At 54.3% G+C, this 14,481-nt stretch overlaps 2 protein-coding genes across 3 annotated transcripts in view; both read left to right on the forward strand.

The window, feature by feature from the left end:
- Nucleotides 1–1,318: 1,318 nt before the first annotated feature.
- Nucleotides 1,319–5,647, forward strand: Izumo1 (izumo sperm-egg fusion 1). The gene is made up of 10 exons (XM_004646521.2): nt 1,319–1,849; nt 2,183–2,483; nt 2,784–2,858; nt 3,387–3,473; nt 3,733–3,753; nt 4,137–4,217; nt 4,341–4,441; nt 4,706–4,859; nt 5,044–5,224; nt 5,473–5,647. Exons 2-10 carry the CDS (start codon nt 2,249–2,251, stop codon nt 5,582–5,584), a joined length of 1,047 nt encoding a protein of 348 aa, XP_004646578.2. The 5' UTR covers nt 1,319–1,849; nt 2,183–2,248; the 3' UTR covers nt 5,585–5,647.
- A 136-nt stretch (nt 5,648–5,783) lies between these two features.
- Nucleotides 5,784–14,481, forward strand: part of Rasip1 (Ras interacting protein 1) — a 19,934-nt gene continuing 11,236 nt past the window's right edge. Inside the window, exons 1-8 of one of the 2 annotated variants that reach the window (XM_004646475.2) lie at nt 5,784–5,988; nt 6,196–6,336; nt 6,761–7,446; nt 9,184–9,539; nt 11,173–11,826; nt 12,753–12,790; nt 12,996–13,147; nt 13,262–13,365. In XM_004646475.2, coding sequence (XP_004646532.1) covers nt 6,200–6,336; nt 6,761–7,446; nt 9,184–9,539; nt 11,173–11,826; nt 12,753–12,790; nt 12,996–13,147; nt 13,262–13,365 — 2,127 coding nt within the window. In that variant the 5' untranslated portion in view covers nt 5,784–5,988; nt 6,196–6,199. Of the gene's footprint in view, nt 5,989–6,195; nt 6,337–6,760; nt 7,447–9,183; nt 9,540–11,172; nt 11,827–12,752; nt 12,791–12,995; nt 13,148–13,249; nt 13,366–14,481 lie in introns of both variants that reach the window. The other variant, XM_023706666.1, reaches the window with a different exon arrangement.

Here is a 14,481-nt window from a genome sequence, read left to right on the forward strand (position 1 = left end):
GAGAGAGAGAGAGAGAGAGAGAGAGAAAGAGAGAGAGAGAGAGAGAGAGGAAGAGGAAGAGGAAGTAAAGGTAAGGAGTTTCAGGAGACTTTTGTTTTTGTTTTAAAACATGATGTTGCTACATAGTTCAAGCTATGGTTGAATTTACTGCGTATCCCAGGCTGGGCCCAAACTCACGACTATACTGCCTCAGCCTCTTGAGTGCTGGAATTGAGTACAAGTGTGTGCCACCACACCCGGCTGCAGATTTCCATTACTCATGATGGCTTGAGGTGTGGTACCTGCTCAGCTCTAGCAGGCTTTGCCGTAGAACTTGTGTGAGTTATGGTCCCTGTTTATCTGGTACCTGTACTCATGCAAAGGAGAACAGCACTTTCCAGAACTTGGAAGTCTAAGTCTTCAGTGTTTTCCTCTGGAACTATCAGTAGCCATCCCATATCTTTTCCCTAAGGTCTCAGCAGTCAATCAAGAAGAGAGAGAAGAAGGAGGAGCTAGTAGAAGTATCATTATTATTTGTATTATTATTTGATTTTTTTTTTTTTTTTTGCGGAACCGGGGCCTTTGTGCTTGCCGGTGAAGCGCTTATTCCACTGAGCCATGTCCTCGGCCCTATTATTTGAATTTTTTAGGGAAGGGTCTACAAGGTGGTCAGGGTCTCACTGCTAGATCAGACTTGTAGAGATCCGCCTGTTTACAGCCTCCCAAGAGTTGCGATTACAGGCGCGGCCACCACGCCCAGTCTCAATTGCCATCTCAGCGGGTCCTGGTGGTGGGGCCGGCCTGGCAGGAGCTGGGATCGAACACCCAGCCCCTGCTTACAGGCGCTTTTTTTTTTTTTTTTTTCCGGTACGGAGGATTGAACTCAGTAGCCTGAGCTTGCTAGGCAAGTGCTTAGGCAGGCGCTTTAATCCTCTGAACTATCCCCTGCCCACGCAGTGTTATTATTGAACTACATTTCCCATAAAGCTAGGGGTTTGGCGGCACTAGTTTGGTATGAGAAAGAGGCCCCAGGGCCTTTTGGGAGTAATAGTCCTAGGCTAGAAACCGCCACCCTTTCATCTTCGCGGCTGGGCGCCAGGGTTTCCAACCAGCTATAGTGCATGCAGGCGGAAGCCTGGTCCCGGGAGGATGCTGGAGGCTATAAACCGGACCTTGGCTCTGGAAGCAAAGCAGGCGGATGGCTTCCTTTCCGCCAGTGCTGGGAAAGTTCCATTCATTGGGGACCGCCTCTGTGACGTCATGGTGCATTCCGCGAGACCTCCTTGAGTTTTGGCCCAATCGAACTCAGGGTTCAGCTTCTGGGCGGGGCCAAGAGAAACCCAAGGAATATCTCTGGGGTTCCGCGGGGTCCCACCGAAAGGGGAAGCGGCGGGGGTTTGTGGTAGAGAGGGAAGCCCATGACTCAGATCCAAATTGACAAGCTCGATTCCACGCTGCTTACTTCTCTCTGACTGCCCCCTCCCCATCCTTAATCTTAGCAGCGAGAAATATCAGGTTCCCTGGCTCCCTCTTTCAGAAGCCTTCAGGAGCTGGATTGGGCTTCTGATCTAACTCTAGGGCTTGAGGGCATAAGTCAGAAATCAAGGTCGGAGAGGGTGCCTGACTGGTTAGGGTGCTCGGGACTGTTTGCTGAGAATGGTGTGCGTGGCAAATTAGGGGTCTTGATCGTGGGGGAGGGTGGGTAGGGTCTTCCAGAGACTGGAGGGTGGCTGGGAGACTTGCTTGTTTCTAGAGTCCCCAGCTTTAGAAATTTTGGGTATATTATTGGTTTGAGGGACCTTTGAGTTTGATAAGTCCCCAGGATGGTGCCGCACCACATTGTTTGGTGACCATGAAATTTCAGTTTGAGGTACAACAGGTTTTTGGACCTTAGGATATGTTGAGTATTGCTCCACTTGAGGTTTGGGATTTGGGATCACATGGATTTGGGGGAGTTGGGATTGGAATTTGGGGAGCCTGGGTGGGTAGGGAGTGGGGTCCTGCTTTAATCTCTTTCTGGTCTCTTGGGATGCAACCATAAATTTGGGGCCCATGGACTAGGATTATATCTCACGCTTTGGAGACATTTGATGAAGGAGATATCTTAATCTGGAGATTTGCTAAAGATCCTGTTTTCTGGGAACCTTGCAGATAGGGGCTCAGTGAGCTCCCCTAACATGGGCTTTGGCTTCTCCCCCTTTAGCATTAACCTGCTCTCAGTTTGGAGAGAAGGCCTTCCCTTGTGTTCGAGGACCGTGCTCTGGCTGTGATGGGCCTGCATCTTGCCCTCCTGTACATGGCCCTGGCCTGTGGCTTGCCACCTGCAGTGTGTTGTATCATATGTGACCCAGCTGTGGCGGCAGCACTAAAGTCCTTGGAGACGGATTACCTGCCCGGCCACCTGGGCGCTGAGCATCACGCAGATGTGATGCAAAGGGTCGAGCACGCTGTGGAGGACTTCAAGAACCTGGAGTTCAGCAAGGAAGCCTACATGGGGGCTGTTGGTGAGGGCAGGGCTGAGGGTGGCCTCTTGGGTCCTGGGAAAGGAGGTGGCTGGGGACAGGGTCTCCTGAGCACAGGAATGAAGGATGGGCTGCAGATTCTGTAGCAAATGCCTTTGTTCCCTCTCTGCTTTACCCTGCACCTTTATGTTATAAAACTGCAGGTCCCTGAAGGTGATGGCTGGTCACTTCCTTAATCAGGGGTGTCTTGCTATGTGACCCTGGGAGGTATTATAATTTCTACAGGGAGGCAAGCCTAGAGACAGTTGGGTTAGAATGTGGGGCTCTGTATACCTCCCACAGATGAGGATACACTGCAACAGGCATCCTGGAGTTTTCTGAAGGATCTGAAGCGCCTTACAGACAGTGATGTAAGAGGTAAATGCACCGAGGGGATGGGTGGCCCAGAGTCACCCAGGTCAGCCGTTGCTGAGGCTGGCGGGGGTAAATGCCAGGCTCCAAGCCAGGCTGCCAGATTCAGGTCCCAGCTCTGAGGCTTCCTAGCCATGTGGTCCTGAGCAGGGGGCTTGGGGCCTCCCTCAGCTCCAAAATGGAGACCTCAGTAGCTCCCTCTTCCCTAGGCTGTTGCGAAGATTGTATAAGTACATGCGTATTGCTTAGCCCAGGGGCTGAGATCCGGCTGAGTGCTGAGCTTCAGTGCTGCTCCCTGAGCAAAGCCAGAAAATGAATCCCAGCCTAGCACAGGGGCCTGCACCTGTAGTACCAGCTACTTGGGAGGCTGAGGCAGGAGGTTTGCTCGAATGTGAGAGTTTAAGACCAGCTTGGAAAGCTTACTGAGGTTTCATCTCATAAATAATTAAGAACGGAGGTCCAAGCCCACAGACCCGGGTCTGCTCCACCCAGCGCCCTGGGCTAGGGCACTATGTACTCCCTGCTTCTTCCCAGAGGAGCTCTTTGTGAAGGAGCTGTTTTGGATGCTGCACCTACAGAAAGAGAACTTTGCCATCCTTGCTGAGCGGTTCCAAAATGAAGGTGAGGAAGGCCAGGAGCTCAGGACCCCAGCCCCCTCCTGCAGCCCTAGAGTGTGGTCTCCAGCCCCAGGCACCTCGGAGTCCAGTTCCTCTGCCTCCTCAGCTCCGCCTCCCTGCAACCCTTAGAGGTGACCCTTCTCAGGTCCTTTGGCCCTGGGGACACAAGAACTCAAAGCTCAGCCCCACACCTCCTTGTCCAGTGTTAACTTTAGAAATCTGATTCTCTCATCTCTTTTTTTCTCTTCTCCCACCTGAGGCAGTTTATTGTCCTAACAGATGTGGTAAGTCCAGATAATGGACATTAGCCCTTTACTCCTCATCCCCGCCCCCCATCCCAACCTCCACCCCTTTCCCTTCTCCCCCCGCCCCACTGGGGTTCAAACTCAGGACCTTACACTTGCCAGGCAAGTGCTTAAGCTGCTGAACTGCTCTCCCTTCCCTTTTTGGAGGGGGTGATTTCTTCATTTTAGAATCTGAGAGCCTCCTGGGCCTCCGGCATTCTCTCTGTGGCTTGGTTTTCTTGGGTATTGGGTGGTATTCTATCTGTACTCTTTGCTACACCTTATTGGTGGGCCAAAGTCTTAGGAATTTGAGGAACAGCACACCCCAACCCTTGCCCTCACCCTTTAATGGGTGAATACACGCTGTGGCCTTGTCTCTTCAGGCATGATGTTGCAGACTCTGATCTGGTGCAATAGGTGTGAGAAGGAGGTCCACACCTGTCTGAAGTCCTTGGATTGCGGGGGTGAGAACTAGGCCTGGCAGGCGGGGCTGTTACATGAGGGGTGGCGCTAGAGGAAACCCCAGCCCGCCGCACTGTTGAGGGGGCAATGAAGGCACAAGGAGCGCTCACAACTCCCACCCTCAGATCGCCATGTGGAGGTCCACCAGATGGAAGACATGATCCTCGACTGTCACCTCAACTGGCACCAGGCCTCTCAAGGACTGACTGACTACAGCTTTTACAGGGTGGGACCCTCCAACTCCCGTAACCTTTGAACCCACGTCCATCAGGTTCCCTCCACTTCTGGATCTGCTGGCTCCTGGGTCCATCGGCCTGCACCCAATCCTCACAACCTCTGACCTATTAGGCATGGCCTCTACTGACCGTCAGGGACCCTATTCCCTAACCAGTGTCCCCAGACTCCATTCACTCTGAGAGATCTTTTCACCCCTGTACTGTCCAACCCCTGAATTTCCCAAACCTCTGTGACCCCTTGAGCTTGGGTCTAGGTTTGGGGGAACAATTCTGAGACCTTGATGTCCAAGGGGAAGGAGCCCCTCCTGACCAAGCCCTTGGTGGGGCCAGAAGATGCAGGTCACTACCGCTGTGAGTTAGAGACCGTGAGTTCCGGCCCAGCCACAATCATCCATTTCCACGTCATAGGTCAGCCCTGGGTTAGGGGTAGAAAACTGAGCTTTCTGGGGAGCAGGAGGCGGCTGCGTGGGCGTGGTCTGAGGGGCGTGGCTTCCTTTTGGGCGTGACCTTGGATAGCTGGGAGAGTGGCTGGGTACAACAGCCGGTGCCCTCATCCCCTGCCAGGACTGCTCTTTTGTCCCTCCCCTGCCAGTGTGGCCCAAAAGTCTGGACGAGGAGCAACAGTCACCAAACATAACCTCAGAGCTCTTGGATTCCTCCTCTGAGACCCTTAAATCTCCGAAGCCCGAGGATATTCTGAGAACTCGCCTCTTACTGCTGCTGATCTGCAGCTCTATGAGTTGTATACTTCTGATAGCAGGCGGGGCTACAGAGTGCGTGGTGACGGAAGGAGGCGGGCTCGGATGAAGGGGCGGGGCTTCTGGCTGCCCACACAGTAGGAGGCCTGGGAGCCAATGAGAGCCTGCACAGGGGGTGGGGCTTCCACTGGGGGTGGGGCTCCCTCTGGAGCGTGAGGAAGCGTAATTTCTAGAATAAAATCAGATTTGTGGGATGTTGGGAGAGCTGTCCCTCCTTCAACCACTGCTTAGTGGTTCCATTATTTGTACCCTGATACCCTCAGGCTATTTCGCAGGGCCAAGACGATGGCTAAACCAAAGTCTTCATCAACCAACATTGACAACGAAGGTACAGCGCAACCAAAGGAAAAGGCCTCAGATCTGGAGAAACAATAAAGATTTGTCTTTTTGTCTAAGTATCTGACTCATTGCTCCAGTCTGATCCAAACCTCTGGTTTCATAACTGGAGAGGTCTAGAGCTGGGCTCCTGTCTGGGCGCCGAGGAGGGGCTGCGGGCCTGGAGCCCTGGGGCCGGTGGAAGGAACCGACAGGCAGCGACAGAATCCCAGAATCAAGGAGCAAGGCAGGGCCAGCCTTGTCCAGGTCTCCTCCCCCAGGCCTCATCTCCTCACAGGACGCCCCCTCCCCGCTCTTCCTGCCGGGTTTCCTCTGGCCTTTTCCTGTCCCCCACCCAGTGCAGGGAGCTGGGGCAGAGGCAAAGACTACAAGAGCAGCGGGAGCGGGGACTAACTCGGGCCAACGGAGCCAGGGCCTCCGGGTGCTGCTGGACCCGAAGCAGGGTAAGAACCAGGGACCCATGAGTCAATCCACAGCCTTCTCTGTCCTGGGACCGCAGCCCCACGCCCATTCCTATCCTAAGGGCCTTCAGCCTTCGGAGCCTAAGCCCAGCCCCCATCCGCCTGCTTCAGGAGTCCAGGTCCCTCTCCACCCCCTCCGTCACCACCACCCGTGCCTTAGACATAGGGGCTTTATCTACTTATCCTTAGGGCCATGCTATCTGGTGAGCGGAAGGAGGGCGGAAGCCCCCGCTTCGGGAAGCTGCATCTCCCGGTGGGCCTGTGGATCAATTCCCCCAGGAAGCAGCTCGCCAAGCTGGGGCGGCGCTGGCCCAGTGCTGCCTCTGTCAAGTGAGTGGCCACCTGCCCTGCCCGCCTGTCTCCCTCCCATTTGCCCCTGCTGGTGACCCAGGCCTTGCACTGCTCCCGAGAAGGTTGCTGTCCTGAGTGGGCAAGGGAGCTGGGGGTGGAGTGGGGACACACAGGGATTCCCGAGCAGTGTCACGGCGGGTGGGGGTGTGTGTGCAGAGCTGGGACATGAGACTGGCAGAGAAGGTACAAGAGTTTGATTCCCCTTCCTTCCCTCCCTCCCACTCCCCTCCTGACATTTCCTTCCGTGGGACTTACCTTTATTTATTTATTTATTTATTTTTTCTTCTTTTCCTCCGATTCCTACTCCCACCCTCATCCGTTCACCTGGGTTCTCTGCCCCCATCTCTCTTGGTCGTGATCACCTCCCTTCTCTGTCCTGGTCTCTCCCTCGCCCGGCTCGCAGGTCTTCATCCTCCGACACGGGGAGTCGCAGCAGCGAGCCGATGGCCCCGCCGCCACCACACGTGGAGCTGCGACGTGTGGGCGCCGTCAAGGCGGCGGGGGGCGCCTCAGGCAGCCGCGCCAAGCGCATCTCGCAGCTTTTCCGAGGCTCGGGCACCGGAGCCTCGGGAGCCGGCGGCGCGGGGGTCCCAGGGACTCCGGGGGCGGCGCAGCGCTGGGCCAGTGAGAAGAAGCTGCCCGAACTTGCGGCGGGCGTCGCCCCCGAGCCCCCGCTGGCCACCCGCCCCACAGCGCCTCCGGGCGTCCTCAAAATCTTCGGCGCGGGGCTGGCGTCGGGGACCAACTACAAGAGTGTGCTGGCCACCGCACGCTCCACGGCGCGCGAGCTCGTGGCCGAGGCGCTGGAGCGCTACGGGCTGGCCGGTAGCTCCGGCGGCGGCCCGGGCGAGAGCAGCTCCGCGGATGCCTTCGCGCTGTGCGACGCGCTGGGCCGGCCCGCGACGGGTGGCACGGGCGGCAGCGAGTGGCGCGCGGAGCATCTGCGAGTGCTGGGCGACTGGGAGCGCCCGCTGCTGGTGCAGGAGCTGTGGCGCGCGCGGCCCGGCTGGGCGCGGCGCTTCGAGCTGCGCGGCCGCGAGGAGGCGCTGCGCCTGGAGCAGGAGGCTTTCGGGGCGGCGGACAGCAAAGGTGAGCGGGCCGGGGCTGCCTTGGGCGTGGTCACCTGGTGGAGGGAAGTGTTGGGTGGGGCTTCCGGGGGTGGGGCCAGTGATCCTGCGACCCTGGGACCGCGGGGTGGGGTTGTTCAGGTAGAGGTGACGCTGGGGCAGGGCAGAGGGCAGCCAAGTGGGCGGGGACAAGGGGGCAAGTCTGTTGGTTGATCCGGGTCTATGGAGCTTGGGGCTATGGGAGGCGTGGCCCGGTTGGTGGTCTTCGGAGGTGACCTAGCGTGGCTCTGGTCGAGGCCCGGGACTCTTAGCAGAGATATCAGGCTGCCTTGAAGGAGGAGGAATATGTTGTAGGTCTAAGAGGAGTTGACACTCAGGACTGCGTCTGTGGGATCTGGGAATGGGTACGTCTGTGCAAGGGGCAGGAGTTTATAGGGTGTGGGGATTCTTCTGCCTGTGTGTTGATAGAAATGTAAGTGGAAGAATTAGGAGCTGAAGGAACAGGCATGGACAATGTCCCTGAGTGATGTGCTGAGTAACGGGCAAGGCGGGACCTGATGTTGGGCCCGGTAATGTGTGGTGGCACTTGGGATGCAGGTCTTGGTGGCCGGAGGCGGCTCTGAAAGATGGAGGCTGCACCCCTCAAGGGGCGTAGCTAATGTAGGTGGCGCCTTGGAAGGGCGGGATCTGGAGGGCCTGGGCGGGCAGAGCCTCCCAGGGGCGGACCTGGGAGCAGGCAGTCTTAGACTGGGTTGGCTGCCAAGTATGAGAGAAGCGAGGGCTAGAGGAAGAGGTTTTTGTTTTTTAACTTTTATTTGTACATGTTTGCAGTACATAATGGTTACATCCACCATGGGGAGTTGGCACATGTACACAACACATCCTAATTCTTTTTACTTCCCTTCCCCTCTCCTCCCGGTCCCTCCCCTATCTCTTGGAGGAGGAGGAGGTGGCATCAAAGGTGAAACCGCAAGTACAGGATGGAGCTTGGCAGGACTGGGGCCTGGTGAGCCGAGGCCCGGGGCTGCTGAGGGAGCCCTAAAACTGCTTTTCTGTTTCTAAATCTCCCTTAGCCAGAGAAGGCATTGTAACAATTAAAACGATGGGCTTTTAATTCAGGCTTGGATTCCAACCCATTCTTTGCCTGTTGATCTTAGCAAAGTGCTAGGTGAAGGTTAAGTGTGTTCATGTACACAAAGGGCTTGGCATTCATAGGAGCTTAATAATAAGTGGCATTTAGAACCATCATCCCCCCAGGCATTCACTGAGCACCTACTATGGGCCATACATTTTAAGGGCCCTGGGGATACAGCGGGGCATGGACAAGTGGGGTTTCCACTCTCCCAGATCTCACACTTAATGGGAATCAGCAGGTTACTCATTAAACTATTTCCACCGGACACCTACTATGTGCTTCGTACAGTTATTTGCTTCAACTTGGACTGTCAGGGAAGGATATTCAGTGGAGGTTGTTTCCATCTCCCTGAAGACAGTCTTTGTTTGTGACTATAACAGCCCCCAGCACATAGTAGGTGTTTGCAAAATGCGTTAAGAGAATGAATGGATTTCTGAGCTGAAAACTGAAAGAGGGGTGGAAGCCACACAGGATGTGTGTTCCAGGCACGGGGAACAGCATCTGCAAAACCCAAGTGTGGGAAGCGGCCTCACCTTTCTGTGGCCCCTTGGGTGGCCTGATGATCTCAGCCTCATCTTCATCTCTTTACCGCTTCAGTTTCACAGTCTCCATCTCTCTCCGCAGGCACGGGCGCCCCCTCATGGCGGCCGCAGAAAAGCCGCTCCCGGGCGGCGTCTGGAGGGGCGGCGCTGGCCAGTCCTGGTCCAGGGTCGGGATCAGGAGCCCCGGCTGGGTCCGGGGGCAAGGAGCGCTCGGAAAACTTATCCTTGCGGCGCAGTGTATCGGAGCTTAACCTCCAGGGTCGGCGTCGGCGTCAGCAGGAACGCAGGCAGCAGGCGCTTAGCATGGCCCCTGGGGCAGCCGATATCCAAATTGGACCTGGTGACCCCGGAGATCTCGATCAACTATCTCAGTGTCTCATCCAGGCCCCTAGCAACCACCCCTACTTCCTGCTGCTCCAGGGCTATCAAGACGCTCAGGTTAGCGCCGTCTTCCCTACCTCGAGTTCTCTATGCCCATGTCTTTGGAGAGCAACAAACTACAAATCCCAGAATTCCTCGGGTCTCAGTGGCTTCCGGTACTCTAGGTGTGGTCCAGCAAAGTTCCAGAGTGGCAAATAACTTGGTGAAAGGAGAGAAGGTGGGGGTTAGATGGTTGACAGCTTCCACTGGAGGAGCTGGGTATGATGCTGCAGGCCCATAATACAAGCACTTTGGGAGGCTGAGGCAGGAGGACTGCAAGGTGGAGCCAACCCCAGGGAGGAAAAAAAAAATTCCACTGGAGGGACAAACGGAATGGTTCATTTCATTTAAAGTTGGGAGAAAACACTGTTCTTCAAGGGAGAGTCAGTCCGCTGTGGAAACATCCCTTCCTAGCAGCCATTTCTTGAGGGAGAAGAGAAAAAGAAGTGCATCTAGTAAGACAGGGAAGTCAATTGGTACCTGGGATCTTGTTCTGGATAAAGCCTATACAGTATTTTCTTGATGGGAGTGAGGACTACTTCACTTGTAAAAGATGACAGTTTACACTGGAACGACTTAACCATTGTTGATGGAAGCAAGTGGTACTGATACTTCTATGTATTATCCTTATTTGGGTAATAGTAGTACTGGAGCATTGGATTTCTTTTAGGAAGAGGGTCAGGCAGTGCTTCCATTTTTACAGGATGGAGGTGAGAGTGCCTTTTTAGGAAGTGGTCTTCTGCATGCATCTCTTCATTTAGTGGATGAACTAGGACTCTGTAAGAAGAGGTCACCTTGAAGCATCTATTTATAAATGAAATTATTAGAAGAGCCCAGGAAAATGGAGACCTTTGTGGAGATGTACATTTTGGGGATGGTACTACTGAGCGCTCTTGTTGATTGAGGGGAGGTCCTTGGAATCCTCCATCATGAGAGCAGGGGAAATAGTCCATCGTCGAAGGCTGTTTCCTGGGATGTGGGCTCATCTTGGGATGGGACTAAATGAAAGTCCACTGTAGAACGGATTTTCTTGGACTTCTGTATTCACGGTAGTGGAGGTAAATGGAAGAGCCTTCTATTCAAAGGGGGTTCTGAAGAAATCCATCCCTTGCTTTGAGATGTTGAGAAACTGTTATTTGAAGGGGAAATGTACTTCGAAGCCTCTACGATGGGGTGGAATAAAGGACAGATGAGCCAGAGAAATGTAGGAATGTTTCTTGGAAAGGTCCATTCTTGGAGGGTATAGCTGATGGGATGCCCTTGGAAGCCCCATTCCTTGGGCTGCATGTCATGGGAGAGTCCACTGTGGGAGTGGCAGAGTCCCTTCAGGAGTGTTGAGAAGATGGGAGAGTCCACTGGAGAAAAAGCCTGGAAGCAGCTGTCCTTTGAGGGAGGAACATGGTGGGGCCCACATCATGAAAGGGTTTCCTTGTACGCGGGGTCTTTGGGATGCACATCATGGGAGCACCTACCGTAGACAGTGCCTTGGAAGAGTCCATTCATGGGAGGCAGGGTGCGCGGAGTCTTAGAGGACGCCAGAAGATCTCCTTGCAAATGTCCACTCTTAGGAGGTGGGGTAGGGAGAGTTGATTGCGTGAGAGGGATCTGTTGGACATCAGTGTCCTCAGCGCCATCTTTACTTCTCCTCCAGGACTTCGTGGTGTACGTGATGACGCGGGAGCAGCACGTGTTCGGCCGGGGCAGGACCCCGTCGTCCTGCAGCGGGTCCCCTGCCCCATACGTGGACACCTTCCTCAACGCCCCTGACATCTTGCCGTGTCACTGCACAGTGCGCGCGGGCCCTGAGCCCCCAGCCATGGTGCGCCCATCCAGGGGCGCCCCAGTTACGCACAACGGGTGCCTCCTGCTGCGGGAGGCCGAGCTGCACCCCGGCGACTTGCTGGGGCTGGGCGAGCACTTCCTGTTCATGTACAAGGACCCGCGAGCTGGGGGCTCCGGGCCGGTTCGGCCCCCGTGGCTGCCCGCGCGGCCCGGGGCCACGCCTCCCGGCCTCGGCTGGGCCTTCTCCTGCCGCCTGTGCGGCCGCGGCCTGCAGGAGCGCGGCGAGGCGCTGGCCGCCTACCTGGACGGCCGCGAGCCCGTCCTGCGCTTCCGGCCGTGCGAGGAGGAGGCGCTGCTGGGCGAGATCGTGCGCGCCGCGGCCTCGGGCGCCGGAGCCCTGCCACCGCTCGGGCCCGCCACGCTGCTCGCGCTGTGCGTGCAGCATTCCGCCCGCGAGCTGGAGCTGGGCCACCTGCCGCGAATGCTGGGCCGCCTGGCCCGGCTCATCAAGGAGGTCGTCTGGGTGAGCGCCCCCCACCGCCCAGCCCCACCTGCTCCCCGAGTCTCTGCCGCAGCCTCCCCGCCCCACCATCTGCCCCAGCTTTGGATGCGGGCTAGAGAAACTACCTTTCCCGTGATGCCTCGGGGAGGGGGCCTGTGGGATGCTGGGAGTAGTGGACTCGTCCACTGCACTAAAAAAGCGGGCTGTACCGGCCTTTGCAGGTGTAGGATCCTGGAAGGAACCATTCTGGGAAGTGGCGCGGGGGAAAATTGGTTGGGAGAGACCATTATGAGAGGCTGTGCAGTGCAGACTAGACCATGCTTGGAACGTGGGTCCCTTGGCCTACATATATGGAAGTGCCAGAAGTCATTCAAAGTAGGGAGGAAGCTTCCAACCTAGTGAGCTAAGTCTGGAGTCAGAAGGTATTAGGGAGGTTCTTGTAGGTAAAGAAACACCATTTGAGCAGAAGAGGACTGGAGGGAAAGACTTCATGACTCAGCCTGTGTGGTTGCAATGGTGAGAAGGGACAGATCATTGTGAAGCTTGAAGATCAGAGTTCTTCTGAAAAGTGGGGAGAGTCTCTCAGAAATGTTGGCTGTGCACACGCCTGTAATCCCAGACCTCTCGGAGGCTGAGGCAGGAAAATCACAAAGTCAAACCTGGCTTGGTTAATTTAGCAATTTAACGAGACTCTATCTTAAAAAAAAAAAAAAATAGGGGACGGTAAGACTAGTCAGGAAATAGCATTCTCTCGAATCCAAGGTCGGTGTAATTACTGTCTATTGCAAACATATTAAAAAATTGAAAGGGCTGGGGTGATAGCTCAGTGCAAAGGCAATTCTCAGAACTGCAAGAAAAAGAAAAGGAAAAGAAAAGTGAGGGTGTTAACTCATGAGCCTCCCTTTCCTCCATTTCCTTCTCTTGATTTTGATCTTACTGTTCCACAGGAAAAGATTAAGGAAATTGGAGACCGTCAGCCAGAGAAGTAAGAAAAATCTGGGTGATGTAGGGGATGGGTATGCGTCCAGCTCCAGGTTCTTTCCCTGTGTGTCTTAGTGCCTGTTTCTCTGCCTTCTTGAGGCTTAGCCCTCCCAGTTGTAAAATGGGGGTGCACTGGGTCCACATTTAAACCCAGATCTGAAGGTTTATTATGATGGTGTTTAGGGTCAAGTTCTCTTCTTTTTCTTCAGCCACGCAGAAGGAGTCCCTGAGGTGCCCCTGACTCCCGAGGCTGTGTCTGTGGAGCTGCGGCCACTAATGCTATGGATGGCCAACACCACAGAGCTATTGAGCTTTGTGCAGGAGAAGGTGCTGGAAATGGAAAAGGAAGCTGACCAGGACGGTGAGCTCTCACCTAAGCCCAGGCCTTTCCCAGCCCCTGGCACTTCCTGGACCTGGACCTGGGCTCCTGGCTGCCAGCATCTGATTCTACCTCTTACCCCAGGCTTGTCCTCAGATCCACAGCTCTGCAACGACCTAGAATTATGTGATGAGGCCATGGCACTCCTGGATGAGGTCATCATGTGTACCTTCCAGCAGTCTGTCTACTACCTCACCAAGGTTGGCCTTTCCTCTTGTGTTCTGCTTGAGACAATATCACTTTCTGTTTATACTGCATTGTGTTACTCAGATATTACTTTCTATTTGACACAAAATTTCCTCCTATGACATCACTTCCCTTCTCACTCCAGTGTTGTGACATCACTTCCTATTTGAAGTGGAACTCTGAATTCACTCCCTTTTCAGGCATCAAACTCGCTGAGTGCTCTTCCTGTGGGTTGTTTCCCTACCACCATCTTTTTTTTCCCCCCATAATTTTATTGAGAGACAAATAGCAATGAGACAGTTTCAAATCAAATTAGTAGGACAGTTTCAATGATTAACACATTGCATACTGTCTTCCTAGTGGTTATTTGTTGTACAAGGTGCAGACATGATATCCTATTTACAAACACTATTAGAACAAATCCTTCTGTTCATTGAATTAAGAGAATGTAGCTGTATATCTATCCTAACCATTTTGATTACACAGATATAAAATGGTCATTCAGGGGGCCTGCCCCTTAGCTCATTTATTTAAGTGGCTGCTTCAACAAAGCAATCAGGCTCAGGTTGCTGTGGTTCGATCCCCAGAACTCAAGCCAGCCAAACCTGCCCTGAAAGCATTCTGAGCCAGCAGGGGGGAAAAAAAAATCCTTAAAATGGTCATTCATCTGTACCCCTTTTTTTTGTTTAGTTCCATCATTTAAATATTATAGGTGTGTGAACTCAGCAAAATTTATTTTTTAGTCCATAATAGTACTGGGTCTTCCACTTGACTGGCAATGTCAGAAGTTGTTGACCTGAGTCCCCTACAGCCCAACATAACAACATGGCTTTACTTCTTTTTTTTTTTTTTGGCTAGCCCCAAGAGGGGCTGACGTGGCATGTGGTGCCGGGGATTGAACCGTGTTCCCCCGTGCCTGCCTAAGTTTGCCTAAGCAGACACTTTAGACCACTGAGCTACCATGCTAGCCGTAGCTTTACTTCTTATACTTTGTTTTTGTACTTTTCTGCTGGATGGTTAAGACCAGGATAAAGGGGCTGGTGAGATGGCTCAGTGGTCTAAAGCACCTACTTAGAACAAGCTTAGCAAAGCACAGGGACCACGGTTCAATCCCCCAGCACCACATGCCA

The sequence above is a fragment of the Octodon degus genome, unplaced genomic scaffold, assembly GCF_000260255.1.
Source record: "Octodon degus isolate 3935 unplaced genomic scaffold, OctDeg1.0 scaffold00268, whole genome shotgun sequence".
In the NCBI taxonomy this organism is placed as follows: domain Eukaryota; kingdom Metazoa; phylum Chordata; class Mammalia; order Rodentia; family Octodontidae; genus Octodon; species Octodon degus.